Here is a 22,902-nt window from a genome sequence, read left to right on the forward strand (position 1 = left end):
GGCAGCAGCAAAGCTTCGCGCGCTTGCTTTGTTAGATTTTTGCGATTTTTTTTTCTTCTCTGCGGGGCTCCGACGACGACGACGGGATGCCAAGCAGTCAGTAGTGTGTGGTAGTTCGGTAGCAGCAAAGCTTCGCGCGCTTGCTTTGTTAGATTTTTGCGATTTTTTCTTCTCTGCGGGGCTCCGACGACGACGACGGGACGCCAAGCAGTCAGTAGTGTGCGGTAGTTCGGCAGCAGCAAAGCTTCGCGCGCTTGCTTTGTTAGATTTTTGCGATTTTTTCTTCTCTGCGGGGCTCCGACGACGACGACGGGACGCCAAGCAGTCAGTAGTGTGCGGTAGTTCGGCAGCAGCAAAGCTTCGCGCGCTTGCTTTGTTAGATTTTTGCGATTTTTTTTTCTTCTCTGCGGGGCTCCGACGACGACGACGGGATGCCAAGCAGTCAGTAGTGTGTGGTAGTTCGGCAGCAGCAAAGCTTCGCGCGCTTGCTTTGTTAGATTTTTGCGATTTTTTCTTCTCTGCGGGGCTCCGACGACGACGACGGGACGCCAAGCAATCAGTAGTGTGCGGTAGTTCGGCAGCAGCAAAGCTTCGCGCGCTTGCTTTGCTAGATTTTTGCGATTTTTTCTTCTTTGCGGGGCTCCGACGACGACGACGGGACGCCAAGCAGTCAGTAGTGTGCGGTAGTTCGGCAGCAGCAAAGCTTCGCGCGCTTGCTTTGTTAGATTTTTGCGATTTTTTCTTCTCTGCGGGGCTCCGACGACGACGACGGGACGCCAAGCAGTCAGTAGTGTGCGGTAGTTCGGTAGCAGCAAAGCTTCGCGCGCTTGCTTTGTTAGATTTTTGCGATTTTTCTTCTCTGCGGGGCTCCGACGACGACGACGGGATGCCAAGCAGTCAGTAGTGTGTGGTAGTTCGGCAGCAGCAAAGCTTCGCGCGCTTGCTTTGTTAGATTTTTGCGATTTTTTCTTCTCTGCGGGGCTCCGACGACGACGACGGGACGCCAAGCAGTCAGTAGTGTGCGGTAGTTCGGCAGCAGCAAAGCTTCGCGCGCTTGCTTTGTTAGATTTTTGCGATTTTTTCTTCTCTGCGGGGCTCCGACGACGACGACGGGACGCCAAGCAGTCAGTAGTGTGCGGTAGTTCGGCAGCAGCAAAGCTTCGCGCGCTTGCTTTGTTAGATTTTTGCGATTTTTTCTTCTCTGCGGGGCTCCGACGACGACGACGGGATGCCAAGCAGTCAGTAGTGTGTGGTAGTTCGGCAGCAGCAAAGCTTCGCGCGCTTGCTTTGTTAGATTTTTGCGATTTTTTTTTCTTCTCTGCGGGGCTCCGACGACGGGACGAAGTGTGCGGTGGACGCGTCGAGGCTCGACTCGGTTCCGAATTTTTCGCTTTCCGTCGGCGCTACTTCCCAATACACTTTTAGTGGATAATAATTTTTTTTTTTTTTTGCATTAACACAAAAGAGTGGAAAATGATAGTTAGGGCTCGCCGGTCGAGAAAAAAATCCGGGCGCCGACAAGTGAGTCGCGTTCAGTGTATTTCTGTGTGGAATAGACTAAAGGTCTCTGCTCCCTAGTGGAGTGGAGACGCGCGATATAATTTTCCTTTTGGCTAGTTTTTGCGTCGAAAAGTGGTCGGTTGTTAACGGCGGTTTGTGTATATTGATCCATTGCCAAATCATATCACCAACCATAGGTGACTCCCGGACTGACAATGTACCTTACCCTACTAACAAAAAATTCCTTCCTGAGACAAACGTGGAGATGCAGCGATTCGCGGTCTTTTTAACAACGTTTGTCTTACTAACATTCCCTCCCATCCTCGATGACCGTAAGGACGTGGCCGGCGCCGTTATTGACCTTATTAAAGTTGAGAGCTCTCGAACTGTGTACATTGAGAATAGTAAGCTAGTCCCAAGCCCTATTCATTGGTTCCTTGTGCAATTTCGATTGCTCTGGTCAATCACGGAGTAGCAACTACGAATTGTGCGGTCATCTATGCTCATGCTCATGCTCATGCTCAAAACTACTTTGTACCAATACTGTAGTATACTATATCAGACATGATTTCAATAAATTTATGCGTTTGAAGATGGTTCCGTGCTACCTTTAGTATTATGAGCAGCGTGATATTGCTATATAAATAGCCTGAAAAAAAGGACCATCAATCCTTTATTTGGGTGAAATGGTCATTTATAATGTATAACGATACAAATATTCGATTGTATATGCTACGTTGATATATTTTGAATGAATTGATCAACCCTTTGAAATTTATGAACTGTAGAAACAATGCTTACAGAGCAAATGTTCTGATACGTTATGTATATTTTATTGATTTATTCGATGTATTTTCGCGTCCTGCCAAGCAATAAACGGTCTGTTTGAAAAATAATTTCAACCAAATGGAGGGAAAACTATTGCTTCGTAATAGTCCCAAAGACATCAAACAGATTTGAACCATATTTCGAATTCAAAAAATCCATATTCGAAAGTGTCCAAAGTAGCCCCGCATTTCAAAAGTAACCCCGCACGACGGTACCCACCATTTTTATATCTTTTACAGCTTGATATTGATCCAAACTATTTGCCAAAAATTATTAACGACATGTTTTGCAGGTAACTTTTTGATACTGAATTTTTGAATTTACTAAAATTTGTCATATTTTGACATACTTTGCATTTTACCCATCATAAAAAGTATCTCATCCTAATGATAATTTAAAACAATTTCCATAGAAAAATAGGAATGGTCCCTAATGATAAAGTTACTCTCTAGTAGGTACCTTTCTATATCAAAGAAAATGGATTTGTCAACGGAAGCACACATTCAATAAATGATATCACCATAATTCCTTAACACAATCAAGACAAAACTTGTTGAGCTTACGTGATTTTTTACTTTGTATGTGTTTTTGGGCAGTTCTTATGTGACATTTTTAAAAATATACCTAAAAATTCAAATTTCATCAAAAAGTAAATCGTGAATAACTCTAAAACGGATAAAAAAAACGCCATGCTGTCTTCGGTAAAGTTTTTCCTCATAAAATTTCCTATCTTTCTATGTAAATTGTTTTAAATTAGCATTAGGGTGAGATACTTTTTATGATGGGTAAAATGCAAAGTATGTAAAAAAATGACAAATTTTAGTAAATTCAAAAATTCAGTATCAAAAAGTTACCTGCAAAACATGTCGTTAATAACTTTTCCCAAGTAGTTTGGATCTATATCAAGCTGTAAAAAATATAAAAATGGTGGGTTTTGACAATTTTTGTACGGTAAAAAATTTTTGTTTGAAATTTATTACGAAAAATGGCCATTTTTCAAAAATCTTCTCGGGGCGACCTCTAAACATCATTTCTGAAAGTTGCCGTCATACAAAAGTTTGTTTCTAACACCCTTAGCTATCATTTGCAGCGTGAGCCCCCAAGCTTTTTGACTATGTTCAATTTTGGGACAACCTAATCAGCACTGAATACACAGTTTACACATTGGGCCATCTAATGATGCTTGCATATAAAACATTTCAATATAAAAGAGTTTTTATGTAAACAAAAAACTGTCAATATACATCCTTAGTTTACAATCTGTTGGTCAATCTGAACTGTTCAATTTGGTTACCCTAAATAGTAACTGAGAATAATGTGTTTGTTAAAAATTGGGTTTTTAAATTAAGAAAAATGTATTGATTTTTTGATTTTATACGAAAGAGTACCTTTTTCTGAACCACCATGATTTTTTTCAGATTTTTAGAACTTCATTTTGGTAGCTAAAATCGATTTCGAAGAGATTTTTTAAAATCACCTTTTGACAGCTGGCCAACTGCTTGACAGCTCCGCCCAGTACAAAATGCGACGAGGGGTGATTCGACAAATCGCTCCCATACAAACTTCAAGCTGATTTTTAAATAGGTTCCCGGGCACCAAAATTCATGAAAATTTGGATTTCGGCTCAGTTTTGCATGCAGATTCTGAATATGGAATTATCTCAACACCGCTAAAGAAGCCAATTGAAGCCATTCAGGTACAATTGACGTTTTTTTTCAGATTTCGAGGCTTTAACAAAAAAAAACTCATATACAAAGGTAGTTGACAATGAAACTGTTCCTATACTTTCAGGACTATGATAATCTTTTTCGGCGATGTTCGAGAAATATTTCAATCACTGTTTACAATTAATCAATTTTTATCTTTCTTTGAAATATAAGAACTTTTACATTTATTCCCTTAAGTTTCTTAACACCCCATTTTCATGTTTTCCAAAAATTCGCACATTTTGTTAAATATCATCTATTTCTCCAAAAACTCGTCAAATTTTGTAATCTATATGCGTAGCAGGCAACAAGACAATGATCGGACTGCTTTTCTTGAAAGCAGTAAGAAGTAGAGCCCATGAATTAATGGGGACGAAAATTTTTCCGTCCCTTAACACCCCATTTTACGGTATTGAGTTTTAGTGACTGTCAACAAGAGATTCAAACGAATTCAGCAGTTCCACCGAGCAAGTTTTAGTAATTTTCCAAAAAAAAAACCCTGAAACTCTACATTTCGTCCACCACGAAGTCCTCAATGAGGTCTGTCAAAAATTTTGCAAGTACTTTCTGCTATAGTGTTTATTTTATGATTTTTTTTCTCAAACGTTACCTTCAGAATTTCGTCAAAAGCTTCAGAGATTCCGTGAGATACTATTCCACAAATTCTCCTTGCATTACTTTCAGGAAATTTCACACAATAAAATGCTTCTTCTGAATTTAGCTAAAAATGTACCCAGGAAACAAATCAGACAATCTTTAACCTTTCGTAGTCCGCGCGGTTGGCTACCACCGTCAACACTACGCTAATGCTATGTACAAAAAGCGAGATTTTTTCAACGTGTTGTACAGAACACAGCAGCGCGATCACTCGAGGGTTAAGAAATTCCGTAAAAACCAACATTTTACCTATTTTATCAATGACTTCCTTTGAAATTTGCTTTATCTGTCATTTGATTTCGTCAACATATACAACCTAAGAATTAATTTTAATGAGAAGGCAATTTCAAGGAGAAACTCACGAAATATCTGACTTTTTTTTTTAAACATTGTTTTTTTAAACATTTGTTTAAAAAAAAAGTCAGATATTTCTCCGTGAGTTTCTCCTTGAAATTGCCTTCTCATTAAAATTAATTCTTAGGTTGTATATGTTGACGAAATCAAATGACAGATAAAGCAAATTTCAAAGGAAGTCATTGATAAAATAGGTAGAATGTTGATTTTTTACGGAATTTCTTAACCCTCGAGTGATCGCGTTGCTGTGTTCTGTACAACACGTTGAAAAAAAATCTCGCTTTTTGTACATAGCACTCCTGGACTTTTTATGAAAGTAATAAGACAGAAAACAAAAAGTTGCACTAAAATAATGTCAGAGCTCCTTCAAGAACTGCCATTGATCCTTTCGAAATCACCAGAATTTCTATTGAAATAACTGAATTCTAACTTCAAATTGGGAATTCTCTTAGAAGCCGTTTGACTTTAGGGTAATTTCCCGCAAATCAGAAACTACAAAAAAAAAAAATACTTATTCCTCCGAAAAAACAGCCACCAAAAATCCTCTGGTCCCCTCCATGCACAACGACCCAACAAACATTTTTGCTGTACAAGAGTGGAACAAACCGTTATTAAGCAAACTATAGCTTAAGAAACTGTTATTGAGCTAGTTCTGTTTCTTGGGGATAATCTTAGAAGCAGTTATTGGGGAAATTGCTGAAGGAATCCCTGCACGAACTTCTGGAGGAATTTCCGAAAAGTTTTCAGGAATCTTTGAAGGCATTCTTGTAAGAATCTCTGGCAAGATTCGTGCAGGAATCTTAAGGCGAAACTGGAAGCATTTCCTCACTTTTTGGTTTTTTGATTTTTTATTAAATAACGAAGCAATATTTTCAAAATCGGTTTTCGTGCACATGTAGAGTATGGATCAAGGTATCTTCTGAATTTTTTTTGTAGTGGAAAATATGTTTCGTTTTTGCAGAAACCATTTTTGAACAAAATTTCACAAAAAAATGGTTTCTGAAAAAATGGAAAACATTTTCCACCTTAAAAAAATTCAGAAGATACCTTGATCCATACTCTACATGTGCACGAAAACCGATTTTGAAAATATTGCTTCGTTATTTAATAAAAAATCAAAAACCGAAAAAATGAGAAAATGCTTCCAGTTTCGCCTTAAGAGGAGTTCTCGTTGGTGTCTGTGTGATAATTCCTGCAGTTATCTTTTGAGGAAATCTTGCAGAAATCATTGGAGCAATTTCTGACAATATGAACTTTTGTAAGCACTCCTGAAGTAATCTTGAGAAAAATCAATGAAGGAATTCGTGGCATGCCTGGAGGGATTTCTGTAGAAATCTTTAGATCAATCCCTGCAGAATTCCTTGGAAATTTATTCCCGAAAATTCTGAATAAATCCTAGGAGGAATATTTGTAGGAACTTCTGGGAATCTTCTATAATTATCTCTGAGTGTTTTCTTGAGGAATTCCTGGGAGATATGCCGAGGAATAATGAATTTCTTAATAAATTCCTAAGAGAAACCCAAGAATTTAAGTATATGTAGGAATACCTGGAGAAATTCCCACAAGAATTTCAGATGAAATTCCTGGAGAAACTTTAGAAAGAATTTCTAGTGAATGTCCTGAAAATACCCCTGAAGGAATAACTTAAATTTTTTTGTAAAATTTATAGAGGAATCATTAGGAAGCGTTCCTCTATTATTTTCTGGCAAAAAAAAAATCTAAATATCTCTGGAGATACTATCTTAATAAACTCTTAAAGAAATCGATTGAGGAATTCCAACAAAAAATCTCTTGGGAAATTTCTAGTGAAATGCTAAAGGAAGTCCGAATGAAAAATTCCTGGGGAAATTCCTGGAACGATTTCTAGAGATATTTCATAAGAAATATCTGGGTGCACGCCCGGAGAAATTACAGCAGGAATCTCTGTAAAAATTTCCGGACGAGTCCCTGATGGAACTTTTGGAATCTCTAGAAGAACACTCGGATGAACTCCAGGAGAAATCCATGGAGAAATTATAAAAAAAAACTTGAGAAGTTTCAAGAGGAATTCATGGAAGAATCCCTAGGAGTATCCACGAAGTATTCCTGATGGAATTCATGGAAATAAAATCTAAAGGAATACGTGAATGAGTTCCTGAACAAATGGAGGAATTTCAGATATAATCTTTGGATGAATACCAGGAGGAGTTTCTGCTAAACTAGTAAGAGTTATTTCTACAAGAAATTCTTCTGGAAGAAAATCTAAAAAAATATCGGACAGAAGAAATTTTTAAGTAGGTGACAGAAGTTAAAACTACTTTAAATAAAACATCGGGAGATAGATAAAAATTCATGATTTTCTAATTTATATTATTTGGATCCTGAAGTCGGTTGGCCGATTTGGACCCTGAAGCCGAAAATTTAAAGTGATTTTTCAACATTCAAATAACAAATATTCAAAGGTTAAACTGTGAAGAACTTTGGGTTACTATTTTGTACTCAGAAGTATTGTAAACATTCGCTGACATCTAACAAATTCTGCAATTGGAAATATCGTGCCCCAGCATCCCTTATTGCACAGCAGCGCGACTCAACTACCGGCGAGCAGCGACGACGACGGCACGTGGAGAATAAATTACTAATAAACTATAAGTGTTGTCTACCCGCCCGTTACAAAGTAGCTACAAAGTTGCTTTCCCCCTTCTCGCCCTCTCCCACACCACGGGCTAGTAGAGACTAAACTGCGTCACCGAAACCGAAGTGCATGCATCCCCCATTCGGAAAGCGCAGTTTCAATCTTTCTTCGGAAGCTCGAGTCTAGTATAAATACCTACCTCCCCGATTCCCATTGCACACGCCACCGCACCGCTAAGCGAACGATATGAAATGAATGAATTGGATGGTTGGATGGGATGACTGGTGGCGAATGTGTCTCTATCGTTGCGTTGTTGAAACGACGTTAGAACGAGAGTGAGTGAGTGAGTGAGTGTGTTGTGACTTTCTTCTGTATCTACAGATAGCGCAGGGTGTCGGATCCGATGAGTGCATCGGTAAGGCTTTCGATTCCGTCGGCCAGGATGGACATTTCTGATCCCGAGCCGGACGACGTTGGGACGACGACGACGGCGGAGGAGGCAGCTGTTGTTCCGTTGGCGGCAGTTCCCGTGGGGCCACCAGAAGCGCCGCTGGCCCCGGTGTTGACCGGAGCACCGGTGCCGGTACCGGACCCGCCCTGATTGGAATAGAAGGAGGGACCACCGAGTTTGCTGGTGCGATCGACCGAATTGCCGTTGATCAGGTAATCACGGGACGTTTCGGGGCTGTATTGGAAGAGTGATTCTCGGTTATTGTTCAGTGAGATGGGAGTGGATGGAACCGATTTGGGAAGCTCGAACAAAGCTTTCGAGGTGGAGCTCGTCCCGAACGAGCCGGCTCCCATGGATTGATGATGGCTATGATTGAAGGACATTTGATGCGGAAGCGGAGTTGATGGGACGGATCGTGACAGGCTGCTGAAAGGAACGGAAGCTTTCGGGAACATATCGTCCTGGTCCAGAAGGTGGGATATCATCGGTTCGGATTCTTCGAGCTTGATGGACTGTTGCTGGATGTTGTTGGCCGTCGACGAGGGAGGTTCGTTGAGCATGTCCAGAATGTTGTTCGGGTCGGAGAAATCGTCACACTCGGAAGGTACCGGAGTTTGCGACACGGAAGTGTAATTGGAATGATTGTACGCGTCGTAGTTGGCGATCAACGGTACGCTGCTGGAACGCGATTCAAGCGATCCGGGCATGGTTTGATGGGACTGCATTTGCGAAGAAGGCAAACAAATTGGTTGAAAAGAAGGAATTGAGTTCTGACAGTTCATAACATTGGGATTCATTCCGAAGCGATAGTTTTGCACTATGGATGGGCTAGGGGGTGCGGAAGCGGACAATTCGTTCTTCACGAAGCCCGGACGCGGATGATACCCGGGATGTGATTGATTCTGCGGCAGAATATTCAACGTAAGCCCATTGTTGTTGGAAGGTTTACCGCTTTTCCGGTGTATCGGCGTATTTCTTGGACTTACGAATGGACTAGCATTGGGTGTAGTATTGTTCTGATGGGACGACGACTTGGCCAACGGAACTCGTGGTGACTGGGGACCTGCCGAGATGGGAACAAAGTCGACGTAGTTTTTCCGACGTCCGTTGGGGCTTTGCAGAGGAGTTCCATTGTTAACAGCATTAATGTTGGCCGATCCATTTCCTAAACTATTAAGACATCCCTCAAGGGCCAACTTCATATTGGCGGCACTCAAATTCTTCTTCGTATCAGTACTATTACACGTATTACTACTATCTAGACTACTTACGGTGCTGCCATGATGGCGCTGGGATAACATTGCCAGCGAAGCCGAAGCCGATCCCGGTTGAAGGTTCAACTGCTGCCCGCTTCCATCGAACCCGTCCAACTGGCCACCTACCTGCGGCTTGTCCATTCCACCTCCCTGATTCATATTCTGCTCCAGCATGCTTCGAAGTTGCGAGAGCTTGAAGTTTGTATCATGGTCCTCAAGCATTCCCAAACTACCAGGTTCGAGTGATGTACCCGATATTATCCCGGAGCCACTCCCTCCGCCATCATCTACCTGATTTTCCTCCGGAAAATACTTCAGCAGCTCCTGATCTTGATCCTGCGAGTTGTCCTCATCGCATTGCAAGTAATCATCCAGCGCGTTCTTGTCCATGTTGCAAATGCTAATGACCCGTTCCCGAGGAATGATAAAGTCTTCCTTGCTGCTGCTCGTGACCAAATCCTGCGACTCGATCAATATCAAATTTCCCATTTCATCGTAACTGGGGCCGCTGTTGTTCTGTGCCTCGATCGACCGCTGCTGTTGCTGTTGGAGCAGCCGTAGCCGCTTTTGGCGAGCTAAATGCGCAAAGGAGGCTGCTCGTTTGGCCGCTGCACTGGGCGTCCGCAGTGGATTGGGCATGTGCGGCTGATGCTGCTGCTGGTGGTGATGCTGCGAAAGCATCGCTCCTCCGGACTGTTGACTTTGGGCGGCGGCCTTCAGTTGTTGAGCTTGGCGGACCTTCTTACAGAGGATGTATTCCTCGGCTGGGCTTCGCATCTGGCGTCCGGCAGCCAGTACGGCTGATGCTGCCGCGAGGGCATTGTTGTTGTTGTTGTTGTTGTTGCTGTTACTAGTATCACAGTTGAGATTTGTACTTAGCTGCTGGTGCTGCTGTTTCATGCTGACGGCAGCCGACAACGGCGTTGCGGTGTTGTTGTTGTCCTCGTCGGTGTAATCCGGTCGTTCCAGTTTAACCACCTGCTGGAGGACGGAAGCAGCAGATGAAGTCGCGGCGTCGGGCGTCGCTTTGAGGGATAGCTGTGCGTTGGCCTCGCAGGAAGATGCCACGGATGATGCTGGTGCTGCCGGAGGAGGAGCAGCAGAGACCTCGGAATCCAAGCTGGTCGACAGGGTTTTGCGACGTTTTCGTCGGCGTTTTTTGAGAGCGGCCGCCTGTAAATAGAAATGGTTGAGAAATTCAATATGGATGTAGGAGAAACAAGTATTGTATTTTACGGCAGTTAACGGTGATTGTGCTATAGTTATATATTATATATTATACCCGAAGAAAAAAGCCATGAAAACCGTTTGGGATTTCAGAGGCGTTCCGAGAAGCTTGAGAGCATTTTCAGCGGGTTTCAGAGACGTTAAGGAGGCGTTACATTGGCGATTTCGGAGAGTCTAAGGTGTTTAAGGGGGATTTAAGAGGCCTTTCAATGAGCTTCAGATTATTTTCAGCGCGTTTGAGAGTCGTTAGGGAGGCGTTACGTGGACGTTTTTGGGGGTTTAGGAGAGTCTAAGGTGCATTACATGGGGTCCCGAGGGGTTTGAGGGGGATTTGAGACATTTCAAGAAGCTCCAGAGGATTTTCGAGGATTTCAGAGTCGTTGCAGAGGCATTTTTGGAGATCCGAACCATAAGCGTTATCTGTAATTTCAAAATAGCCTAGGATATCCAGTTCCAACATCAACTCAATGAGCCAGGTCCGAAAATATCCACATGGCATAAGTCTTTTCGATGTATCAGATGTGGGCCGTAACTATTCAGTTGGGAGCCACTGACTTTTGTTTCACTGCTCCATTGATGGTTATGACCCTGGGAACGCACAATACGGAAAATCTTTGTCTCCGCTTCTCCACACTTTCGGTTCCTTAGTTATACGCATGTACCGTTCGCAGCTTTCGGAACCACTGGGATTTGATTAGTTCACTCAATTTGCCAATCCACTACATTGTTGTCGTTATTAAAAAAATATCACAGTCATGAATGTTTCATCTGGTCATGCATGAATGTTTTTGTTGCATGATAGTCAAGATCGTACACCCACGATTATCATGCAAGCTACAGTTTTTGACAGTACATTTTGGATCACTGTTCTGACAACCCTCCGAGGTCACCAGTGTCCATTTCTATGAAAAAGTGCATGACCTTAGGCTCACCTGCTATATTGGTATTGGACTTTATCATTTTCAAAGTCAAACCGATATGTATGACCATTGAAAGTTGTTTTGAGTATAATGCACCCAAATATATGGGTATCAAACTATCCTCCTGGAGCCAAACTATCCTACTTCCAGCAGGAAATCCTGTAAGAATCCCAGTAGGAACTCTTGAAAAAACTAATGGAGGAATCCCAGAAGAAAGTTTTGGAGGAATCCCAGAAGGACCTCCTAGAGGAATCTCAGGGGGAACTCCTGAAGTAATCCCAGGAGGAACTCTTAGACGAATCCCAGGAGGGTCTACTAAAGGAATCTCAGAGGGAACTTCTGGAGGAATTCTTGGTGGAACTTTTGAAGGAACCCCAGGAGGAACTCCTGAAGGAATCCCTAGTGGAACTTCGGGAGGAAGCCCAGGAGAAACTCCTGGAGGAACCCCAGGAGGAACTCCTGGAGCAATCCTAGGAGGAACTCCTTGAGGAATCCCAGGAGGAACTCTAGATGGACTCTAGAAGGAATCCCATGAGGAGCTCTTGTAGAAATATCAGAATGAACTCGTAGATGAATTTCTGGAGGAATCCCAGGAGGAACTCTTGAAGCAATCCCAAAATGAACAGCTGCTGGAAGAATCCAATAGACACAACTCCTGGAACAACTTTTGGATGGACCCGGAGGAATCCCATCAACAACTATACTGCCCCCACTCGCATAACAGTCCCATTTGCAAAAAGGAGGAATTGAGAAAACGGCATTTGAAGTTTGAAAACTTGTTTCCATATAAAACTTTGAAAAATCGCCAAAATTTGAAAAATATTTCGATCATCTCGAAACTTTCACAGATTGCTTTGCACATGAATATATAATTGTAAAAAATATTATAATTGCTACAAGGTTGTTCAGTTTTGTGTTTCGTGACACAAAAATCCATGATGGGACTGTTATGCGGGTACTTTTGATATGGGACGCTCATGACTTGGTATTTTTTTCACACATTGACATAAAAATTCGTAATTTTTATTATTGTATTTGGAAGTACATCGAAAATGATGACTATTCATAACATTAACTCAAAATTGATGAAAAGTCAAATGGGACTGTTATGCGAGTGGGGGCAGTATAGGGCAGCATCCATTTATTACGTAACGCAAAAATCGTCATTTTTGGACCCCCCCCCTCCCCCCTCCGTAACGCTTTTTTGTATGAAAACCCCAAAATTTTTGTATGGGCCGTAACGCTTGGCCATACTCCCCCCTCCCCCTAGAGCGTTACGTAATTTGTGGACGGCGCCTAGGAGAAAACCCTGGAACAACTTAAGGCGGAAACCTAGGAACAAATCTTATAGGAATTTCAAGTACAGCCATTGGACTGATCCCCTGGAGGTTCTCGTGGAATAATTCATAGGAAGTCGTAAAATAAATCTCAGGAGGAAACAGGAGGCCACAGATTTTTCCGGATTCTCCCTACTTCCAGCTAAATCCGGATATTCGTCCTACTTTACTGATTTTCATTCATGTGATTCGAAACTCAAAACGTAAACACCAATTTTGACAAAGGAAATGCTACGTTCGAAATTCGAACGTACTCTGAGTAATGTACAACTTTATTCATATAGATTTGAGAAAATGCTGAAACAGGCATTCCCCTAGCAAATTACCTTGAGATCATTTCAAGTATTTCTGCTGGGATTACTCAAGCAATTCTAACTAGGATCCCTTAACCCTTTGGAGATGATATTTTCGCCTTTCTGGATGCGATATTGCTGGTCTAGAACACGTTTGTAAAGGTCGGTTTTCTAGGCTGGGCCAATGTGGCCCATCCGTCTCCAAAGGGTTAAGTAGTTTGTCCTGGAATTCCTCCAGAAGTTCCTATCACGATTTTTTCAGGATTTACTCCAGATATTCTCCCGGGATCTTTTTCCAGGGATATCTCCAGAAATTATTCTACAGATTTCTTGCAATTCTCCCATGTTAAAATACAATATATTTGTTTCTACATCTGATTTTTGTGCATGTTAATTTTATAATGTTCATTGTAATAGGAGTCCAGGAATTTTAATGATAAAAAAAACTTTACCAAAATATGTCAGTATTGGAAAATCAATTAACTACCTATATTTGTGTGAAGATTAAATTTTATGTAAGTGTAGTCCACTCAATTTATGAACAAATTTCTCATGGTCGTCATTTTTACGAACACGAGTGTTCTCCCAATGGATTTGACTTTTTTTCTCGTCAAAATTGCTTCAAAATATGTTTGTACACATCATAATCGAACAGAAACACCTTAGCTATCAGTCGCGAATTACAAAGGGAAACAATAAACAGCTGATAGCGCTAGCCAGTCAGTATGGTCGGTATAGCCAGCATGGCTGAAACCCACGCGGTGCAGAACGGAACAAAGCGGAGCAAAGCAGAAAGCGAAATTATATGGGTAGGTAAGGGTACTACAACAACAACAACAACAGTTGGATCATTTGTTCGAGAAACCATGTAAGTCCAACTGTCATTACAGATGCATGAGGCAAGTTTTATAAACATCTACATATGTATTATCTTTTCATAAGAGGAAAGAATGGATTCTAAGAGCAATATTATATTGCAGTTTTCAAAATCTTGCAAGATAAAGTTTCAATCTTTTTGGTATACATGGACATATGTCTTCCTCACACAAACGGTGCAATTCTTCTTGCAACAATTAACCCTCCGTCTTATCAGTACCAAGTTTGCCGCGTGCCACGGTAACGAACCTGTCCTCTAGCTGCTAGACTAACCAAGAAAGACCTCGGGTGAGCGATCTAATCGCACTCTCTGTATCCCAACCCGAGTAAAGACCAAGCTCAAAATGGTAGCAAATTAAAAGTATACTTTGTTTTAACATCAAATTGATATCGACTGTTTCGGTGTCAAACAATGTAGCTATAAAAATGCTAGAACAAAGTTGTTACATGCAGGCCAAGTTTTTCAAACATTTTACATGTTTCAAAATTATGTTGTGTCTCACTAGTTAAGTGATTGTTATTCAATAAGTACACTTTTGAAATAATTATTTTAAAGTTTAATCTGACAATCTTATAAAATGTACATTTGAATAAAAATAAACTAAGTCGATTTAGCTGGTGTACATCGATAATAGGTGGAGGGATCACAACTGTGTTACTATGAGAAAGAGAGGTTTAAAATTAGTTTCCAATTTGCTCTCCAACTCCGCTCGGGATCCCCTTCCGCGCCATAGGAGATCAGTCCGCGGGCGGCGCGGCGTCAAAGTGCATTGTACAATCACAGTGTGAAAACGTGCACTTATAAGACTGTGTTGGCTTTAAGAAGAAGGAACAGCGAAATTTTGAGTTGAGACGAACGCGCGACGATTGTTAGCTACTGCTCGGCATGACCTTGGTACTGACGATAAGCTCGATATGGAAATGGATGGAAGCGTTTGAAAATATTGTTGGGACTTGGGAACATTTTGCTTGGCATTTTGAAACATCCAACTTAGTTAAATTTAGTAAGACAAAACGTAGTTATTTTCTTATTTTAGTTTGATTTTGACGGGGATCTCAAGATTTTGGAAGACAATAATCTTAGAGCGCTGCAAAATGGTGAGACGACAAGAAGTGTCCAACGCAGCAAGTTCCTACCTAGTGACGGGTCAATAGATGATAAGACCGTAAGCTAAGAGGTGTGCGTTTAGCTGGTAGTACAGCCTTGGCACTATTGTCTTTCTAACGTCAGCTAGATTGACGAGGTACATCCCGAGCGTCTGTTCACTAAGGAAGTGCGGCTCAAACAGCGTCTATTCTGGCTATACATCGGCTGAGTATGAAATTTTGTCCCACTGGATGCTACCTAAGTGAGCTAGCAGCCCCACCACGCTAGATAGGGAACCTTAGGTCAACAATCTACTGTTCTTGAAGCCCAAAAACCATTACAGAAACCAAAAATAAATGATTACAAACTGATTCAACGGGAACGACTTCTAGCGCGAAACACCGGACAAGAATTGGAACTCGGAATGTATTAACCGTAGCCCAATAGGGCAAACTGCCACAACTAGCCTATGAGGCATCCCGTATGAAGCTTGAAATCCTTAGCCTGAACGAAGTCCGTTGGCCGAGTTTTGGAGAACACAGAATGGTGTCTGATCAAATACTATGCTCTGGCCTACGAGGCGAACACGCTCCTCGTCACTGTATAGTTGGTGTCCCGCTCAGCGCTTCGAAAGCGGGTTCAAAACCTTACCATTATCTAAAGTTACGCGCCAACCGATGCTGCCGACAAGATTCCGCAAGGTGATATCAAGATCCTCAAGGGCGACTTCAACGCGAAGGTTGGTTCAGACAACTCGGTCTATGGGCACGTCATGGGACACCGCTCATGGTCTCAGAGAAATGAGCGAGAACGGAGAGCTGTTTGCAGAGTTTTGTGGCAACGATGACATGATTGGGGGATCGCTCTTTTCTCATCGATCAGTGCACAAAATCAACCACATCTGCATCAGCCGAAAATGGAGACGGAGCCTGTTTTATTGGCGGAACCAACGTAGCGCCAACATTGCGTCCGATCATCATCACTTAATCGGCGAGATCGGGCTGCGCAGGGATGGCATTCCGCACTGAAAATATGCACAGCGCAGCTTATGTTCATATAAAAACTGTGCACACTTGCACACACTCTGAGGAGCGTGCCATCACTGCCCGACTAGAAAATTGTAATAAAAATATAACATAATCCTAACAAATCATGGTATTTATAACTCATTGTAATATAATCATGTACAACATCCTTGGTGTTTTCAAATTACTATAACTCGGTTATATCACATTATGTTATAAATGTTGTTTTATAACTTATCCTATTATAATTTAGTTTCGACTCTTCGACATTTGAAAAATTGGGTTACATAATTGTATCAAAATTTGATAGAAACTAGTAATACTGTGGCTTAAATTCATATCACATTTTGTTATAATTTTGATCTGATCGTAACAAAATAGGTTATTATCTTGATTAGACTAGTGTAGTTCTTGTTACAATATTAATTATATTAACATCAACCTGCATCTAGTTTATAACATAATAAGTTAAGAAAAATATTATAACATCATAACACAATATGATATAAACTTGATATAATTTTCTAGTCGCGGCTGCGCAACTAGACAGGAGAAGAAAATCGGGCGCCGGTTCAACATACGCCGACTTCTAAACGCTGAGGTAAAAAGTTCCTTTGTCGAGGAGCTAGAGAACCGTGCTGCGAATATTCCAGAAGGTGGAAGCGTAGAAGATCAACGGAGCGCCATCAAGAACGCCTACATCGCCACCGTCGAGAATACCTAATTTGAGTGAGCTACGCACCCAGAGAAAGCAGTAGATCACAGGCGACACCTGGAGGAAGATAGAGGAACAAAGGAACGCCAAAGCCGCGATAGAGCGAGCGAAAACACAAAGAGCCAAAGCTGTCGCCTATCAGCGCGGGACAAAAGAGCGTGGGCGGACTCCCTAGCAGACGAAGGCAAAAAAGCCGCAAATACCGACATTAGTCTCTTCTACGATGTCTCACGTCGTCTTAGTGGGACTAAGATGAATGTTCGATGCCCGTGAAAGACACATCTGGACAGCTATTGATCTGGCTGGTCGACCAGCTGAAATGCTGGTTCGAGCACTTTGGAAACGTTTTTCAAGTATCGGTCACGCCATCAACACCTCAGCATGATCCGCCAAGGGATGGTGTCAACACCGAAGCTTCATCATTACCACCGGAGATAGAAACAACCATCCGTAGCATAAAATCGAACAAGGCACAGGGGGTCGATCGCACATCAGCCGAGATGCTCAAAGCTGATCCCGGACTGTCTGCCCAACTCAACATCAATGGATCATTAAAATAACTGAAACAGCCACTGGTAAATGAACAGATAGCGCCACCGTAGCCTTGTACTTATGTTTGACATAAATCGACTACTGTCAGTATTGTCACAATGTTGAAGCACATATATGGTGGCTCCAGAAAAGTTGGCTTCAATAGTCCATTATTCTGCAACATATGGGAAACAGCGATATTTCCGGGGGAAACGATGGGTGAAAACCAGCGAATGAAGAAGAAAAAGCGAAAGGATAAAATAGAAAGGAAGACGAAACCGAAAAAGAAAGAGAAACGTCGGCCACCTAGGCAGAAGAGAAAGGGTGATGCCAGGGAGGTATATTAAGGGTGAGCAAATGCGTGGTCCGGCGCGCTGCCGACGCTCGGTGAATTTTCCCGTTGCTCGGTGAACTTTTGAAATTTCTTATGGAAAACTGTTCATTACTGTTCATGATTGAAATTTTTTATGGAAACTTTTTGCACCATAAAACACAAAATTCCTCCAAAAGTAAAAATAAAGCAGGAAATCATGAGGCAATGACTAACAGGCATCCACCTGATGCGATCTGGTAGCAAATATCAATGGTATTTGCTACTTTTCTGTGATGTTTCAAGATTTGAAAAAATACCAAGAACAGCTGATTGGATCTGCCATAAAAATTTCGGCTCAGCTTCGGGTCTTTTCGGGTGAAGCTAACGAAAAATAACTCACGCATACCTGACCAAACACGTCTGTCTTGGTACCCTTAATATACTACTCTGGGGTGATGCCCTCATTGCCGAAGCGAACGACAAAACAACGTACGCTGCGCTTCTCAGGAAGGCAAGGGAAGATCTGGAGCTGAAGGAGTTTGGCGAGAACGTGGTTAAGACACGGCGCTTGCAGAAAGGCGAGATATTCTTCGAGCTCAAGAAAGATCCAGCTGTCAAGAGCCTGGCTTACCGGGAACTCGTCGCGAAGTCCCTGTGCAGTAATGTAAACGTCAGGGCTCTTTCACAGGAGACGGTGATGGAGTGCAGGGATCTGGATGAGATCACGACAGAAACGGAACTGAAATTTGTACTAACCGAGCAGTGCAAGCTGGATGTTCCGATGCAAATACGTTTGGAGGCACCCAGACGGCGGCGATTCGCCTACCGGTGGAAGCTGCTAACAAGCAGGTGGAGATCGGCAAGATAAAAGTCGGTTGATCGGTGTGCACTCTGAGAATCACTCCTCGAGTTGCAAAGCAGATGGAGAGATGCTTCCGGTGTATGGAGTTTGGTCAGAGAAGTGGTGGATAGCGATCACGAAGGTTTTACTATCGCCAAGATTAACGGTGTCTTTGTGTTCAGCTGCTGGGCGCCCCCCAGATGGACTTCTGAGCAGTACAATCGGATGCTGGATCTATCAACCGATAAGTTGTTAGGACGAGCGCCGGCTGTTATCGGCGGGGACTTTAACGCTTGCGCGGTGGAATGGGGAAGTAGGCTAACCAACCCAATGGGTTACAGTCTGCTGGAAGCCTTAGCGAAGCTGAATGTGGATGTGTGCAACGAAGGCTCCGTGAGTACATTCCGTATTAAGGACGAACGAGAATCCATTATTGACGTGATGTTCTGCAGCCCGTCGCTGATGTACAACATGAACTGGAGCAGTCCATCCACTACAACGTCGGTCGGCGGATCTCCTCTTTGCCGAGCACCCGGAGGACTTGCAACTCATTTGAGTTGAATTATGAACATTATGCAACTCAAATGGATTGCATTATGAAAAAAATCATTGCATAAAATTTTTTGTATGAAACTCGTTGCAAAACTCGATTTTTTCAGCACTCTTTGTATTTATCCAACTCTGCAAGCCTCATTGGATAAATGTACGACACGTGCTGAAAAAATCAACTTTTTGCAACTCGTTACATAAATAACTATTATGGTGCTACATTGACTTTCAGCTGAGCTTTACGAGGATTTTAAAGAGGCTTCAAGATGTTCCAGACTGATTACGCTCGTAGATCCCATGACTTGAAAGCATGAATTTCATGTAAACCAATAACTTACGCATGTACATTCGATGATATATACTTAAGAAAATGTTTAGGTAATAGTTGTTCCCTTCACTCATCACTTTCCAATGAACACGCCTCAAATTGCCCACAACATTCTGCTTCTTGATCCGTAAACAAATCTTAACCGTAATTTGAAATGCTTCAACTATTTAAACACAATCAAATTTCTGTTGAGTAACGTTATCTTAATGGAGACACCTACCTAAATAGATTATACTTCAATAGATTCTACCTAAATGGACTCGGGGTTATATGTAAATAAAAAACATCGTTTTCCCATACAAACTTTGAAAGGCTTGTGCAGTCTTAATTATCAACCAAATTAGCTCAAATATTGGGAGAAGGCATAGAATATGGTTACGAATCGAATAAGCGGTGTGGAACGATTTTTTGAACTACGCTGGTGCTTAGGTAGTTGAGCTCTGAGTGGTAGATTGTCAGAACTCGAACGTGAAATCTGTGTTGCTGTACGCCAGTGAAACCTGATGTGTATCAGTGAAGAACACTCAATGGCTGCAGGTCTTCATCAATAGATGCCTGCGGTATATAATTCGTCATGGAGGTTTCACAATTGGATCTCTAACGTTGAATATCCGTGATAAAAACATTGTATTTGTGCAGGAAAACTCCATCGTGAGAAGGAAAGCGTTAATGATCCTTTAGCTGAGCGTCTTTGATCAGGAATTCGATAGTTCGATACGATATCCGATAGTCCAGAGTGAGTATAATTTACATACATCACGTGGAAAGTCACCTTCATAGCTTTCTCACGACTATGATATTACTCAATTCGACAAAATTTTAGATAACACTACCCAGGTAACCAATAAGCATTTAAATAAGCTGTATTTCAGCTACATATAAAACTGCATTATATCTGCTTGCTGCTGTATCATAGCAGTTCGACTGCTGAATTGCTCTGAATTAGCAATTCAAATGCTGCTCAAAATCTGACAGCTGTTGTGTAGCATTTCAAATGCACGATATTTTTTTGTTAATAAGCATCCTAACTGCTACTTTATTGCCATAAAACTGCTAAGAGAGATGAGCGATGCTAAAACTGTTACACATTTCAACTTTTCAATTCATGTACCACGACTAAAGGATCCATTACCATTCAGATGTCCTATCATTTACTGGTAGCAACAAAGTAAATCAATGACAGAACAAATATTTTCCAAATAAATCGCATGGAATAAGAAACCAATTATGCCATCGTGTATTATGTGGATGGTTTAATTATCAGCACATGTCCGAGCCATTGTCCGGGCATAGCAAAATAACTGCCGGTGTGGTACTCATGCCTTTAATAGATCAAAAAATCAACGCACATTATCTGATCGTTTATAGCTCATCCTGTAGCGCGGCTCAGCATCATCATCTGCCACAGGATTGTGGGATCGAATCCCAATTTCAGCGGGAACAGCAAAAAACAACTGCAAAAATAAACAACAGCCCCAATGTCGCACAGGAAAGTGTGAGTAAAGATAGAAAAGGAAGAATATGAAGCGACTGAAATGCGCAGGGGAAAATATTTTTGATGATGATCGATTTTTTGGGGATAGGAAAGATAAGCATTTAATCAGCCGTATATTGGGCCAAAACCTGCTTTTAACTAGCACTTATGGCGCATATACGGCATATTAGCATTTAATGACCTGCAGTAAAGGCGCATATAGTGCTAAATAAATGCAATTTTTACTGCTTATTGGTTACCTGGGTATAAAGTAAAAGTTCTTCATACACTGTATTTTGATAGCATGCTGCTGAGCTGAGAAAATAGCAAGTGAATGTAAGTATTCCCATCTCTGATTACAGTTCGGATGCAACACCAGAACGGATAAGAACCCACAGGTGTTATTCTCTTAACACTAACTGAATATGCGATAAACCACCGCCGCAAAGTCACGTTTCACCAAGTAGCAGCGTGACACAAGCAGCCTACATATCTGCACACAACTGCTCAAACTGAATAGCAAAATACCTTATAAATTAAACACATTCATTGATTCGCTACCCCACCCTCCCCTTTAATCAATGCAAAAAAAAGAACACTCACCGTCAGCTTCTTCCGCTCCTTAATCTCGCGCTGTAGGAGTTTCTTCTGCAGTAACTGCCGGCTGGCGATGCTGGCCGGCGAGTTGAGATTGTGCTTGGTGATGAACCCGGCCAGCTCGTTGATCGATCCGAACGCCTCCGGGAGCATGGCTTCGGCCCACAGTTTGATCACCTTCCACGCTTCCTCGTCGGTTGGCACTTGATCCTCCGGATCGGATTTTTTCTGTTGCAGAGAGGAAAGACAGACGGAACACACATACACGGTCAAGCGCGATGCAGAGATGCAAATTACGCATTCGGAATCAACAACACAGGCGACGGACGTTAGACGGGCTGATTTGACTACCAAATCAGCTCAGCTCTTCCCTCTCGCGGGACCAGGGCTGGTAGCGGTCGGACTACAAGTTACTAACACTTTTAGACCCAAGATTAGTTAAAAGTTGAGATTGAACGCTTAACAGGGACCCGCTACCAGCCCTGCCCCGCGAAACAAGAATGACGAAAATCACGCGGGCGAAGAACACTCACCTCGCCACCGGTACCGCCGCCACCGCCGCCGCTGCTGCTGCTAGTGCTGAGATCGGGCAACTTGGGAGCGGCCAGTTTGGTGGCTTTACGCATGGCCGCGTAACAGTAGCGCGAATGGCCACGGGTCCCCAATCGGCGCGGCCGGATCCCGGGGAATACTTGTTTCATCACCTTGCCGAAATCTGCCGTCGATAGGGGTTTGATGTCGATTCGCTCGCAGAATGCGCTATGTTCGATGAAAGGGAGGAGAGGAAAGAAGACAAATTTAGCTTTGGTTGCAAACTCGAGACAGGGTTCCAAAAATTTGCTTACGTGTAGTCATCGTACACCTCCTGCTTCGGTATGGACACGTTCGGGTCGTGTTCCAGGTGTGAGCGAACCCAGTTGATGGTGTGATTAATCTCGGAACGGGTACCCAGCGGGTTCTGGGACTGACGCAGGGGATCTGTGGGAAGTAGAGAACGTGTTCAAATTATTCAAGGAACTCGTAACAAAACTGATATATTGCTTATCAGTTATCCTAAAAGTCCTGTAAAGACAAATGATATATTGAAGATCTTACCTGTCTCAGGATAGCCGCCAGGCATACGCAGGTACAAAAGTAGTCTTTCAGGTGGTCGAAGAATTGAAATCTTCTCCAGAATCTCAACGATTTGTTTTTTGGAGGTATCACTGTAAAAAAGGAAGAGAAAATACGAAATTAAATATGAAACTGTGTACATAATAAGAATATGAAAAACAGATTCTAATAAACTAAAAGTAATAACTACAGAAGTTCATTCAAAAATATGTAAAAGATTGATGAACGGGCTCGTGTTCATGGTGTAGTGTTTACCTAATGGTTGTGTGCATAGGATACCTACCTACATGAAATACTATTCATGATAGTA

At 42.2% G+C, this 22,902-nt stretch overlaps 1 protein-coding gene across 1 annotated transcript in view; it reads right to left on the minus strand.

Moving 5' to 3' along the window:
• Window positions 1-6,699: 6,699 nt before the first annotated feature.
• The window catches only part of LOC109418340 (uncharacterized), a 37,945-nt gene continuing 21,742 nt past the window's right edge, over window positions 6,700-22,902 (minus strand). Inside the window, exons 2-6 of the mRNA XM_029865373.2 lie at window positions 22,575-22,684; window positions 22,325-22,457; window positions 22,013-22,238; window positions 21,486-21,707; window positions 6,700-10,539 (exon numbers count right to left, since the gene is read on the minus strand). Coding sequence (XP_029721233.2) covers window positions 8,035-10,539; window positions 21,486-21,707; window positions 22,013-22,238; window positions 22,325-22,457; window positions 22,575-22,684 — 3,196 coding nt within the window. The 3' untranslated portion in view covers window positions 6,700-8,034. The remainder of the gene's footprint in view (window positions 10,540-21,485; window positions 21,708-22,012; window positions 22,239-22,324; window positions 22,458-22,574; window positions 22,685-22,902) is intronic.

The sequence above is a fragment of the Aedes albopictus genome, chromosome 3 (assembly GCF_035046485.1).
Source record: "Aedes albopictus strain Foshan chromosome 3, AalbF5, whole genome shotgun sequence".
Taxonomy (NCBI): domain Eukaryota; kingdom Metazoa; phylum Arthropoda; class Insecta; order Diptera; family Culicidae; genus Aedes; species Aedes albopictus.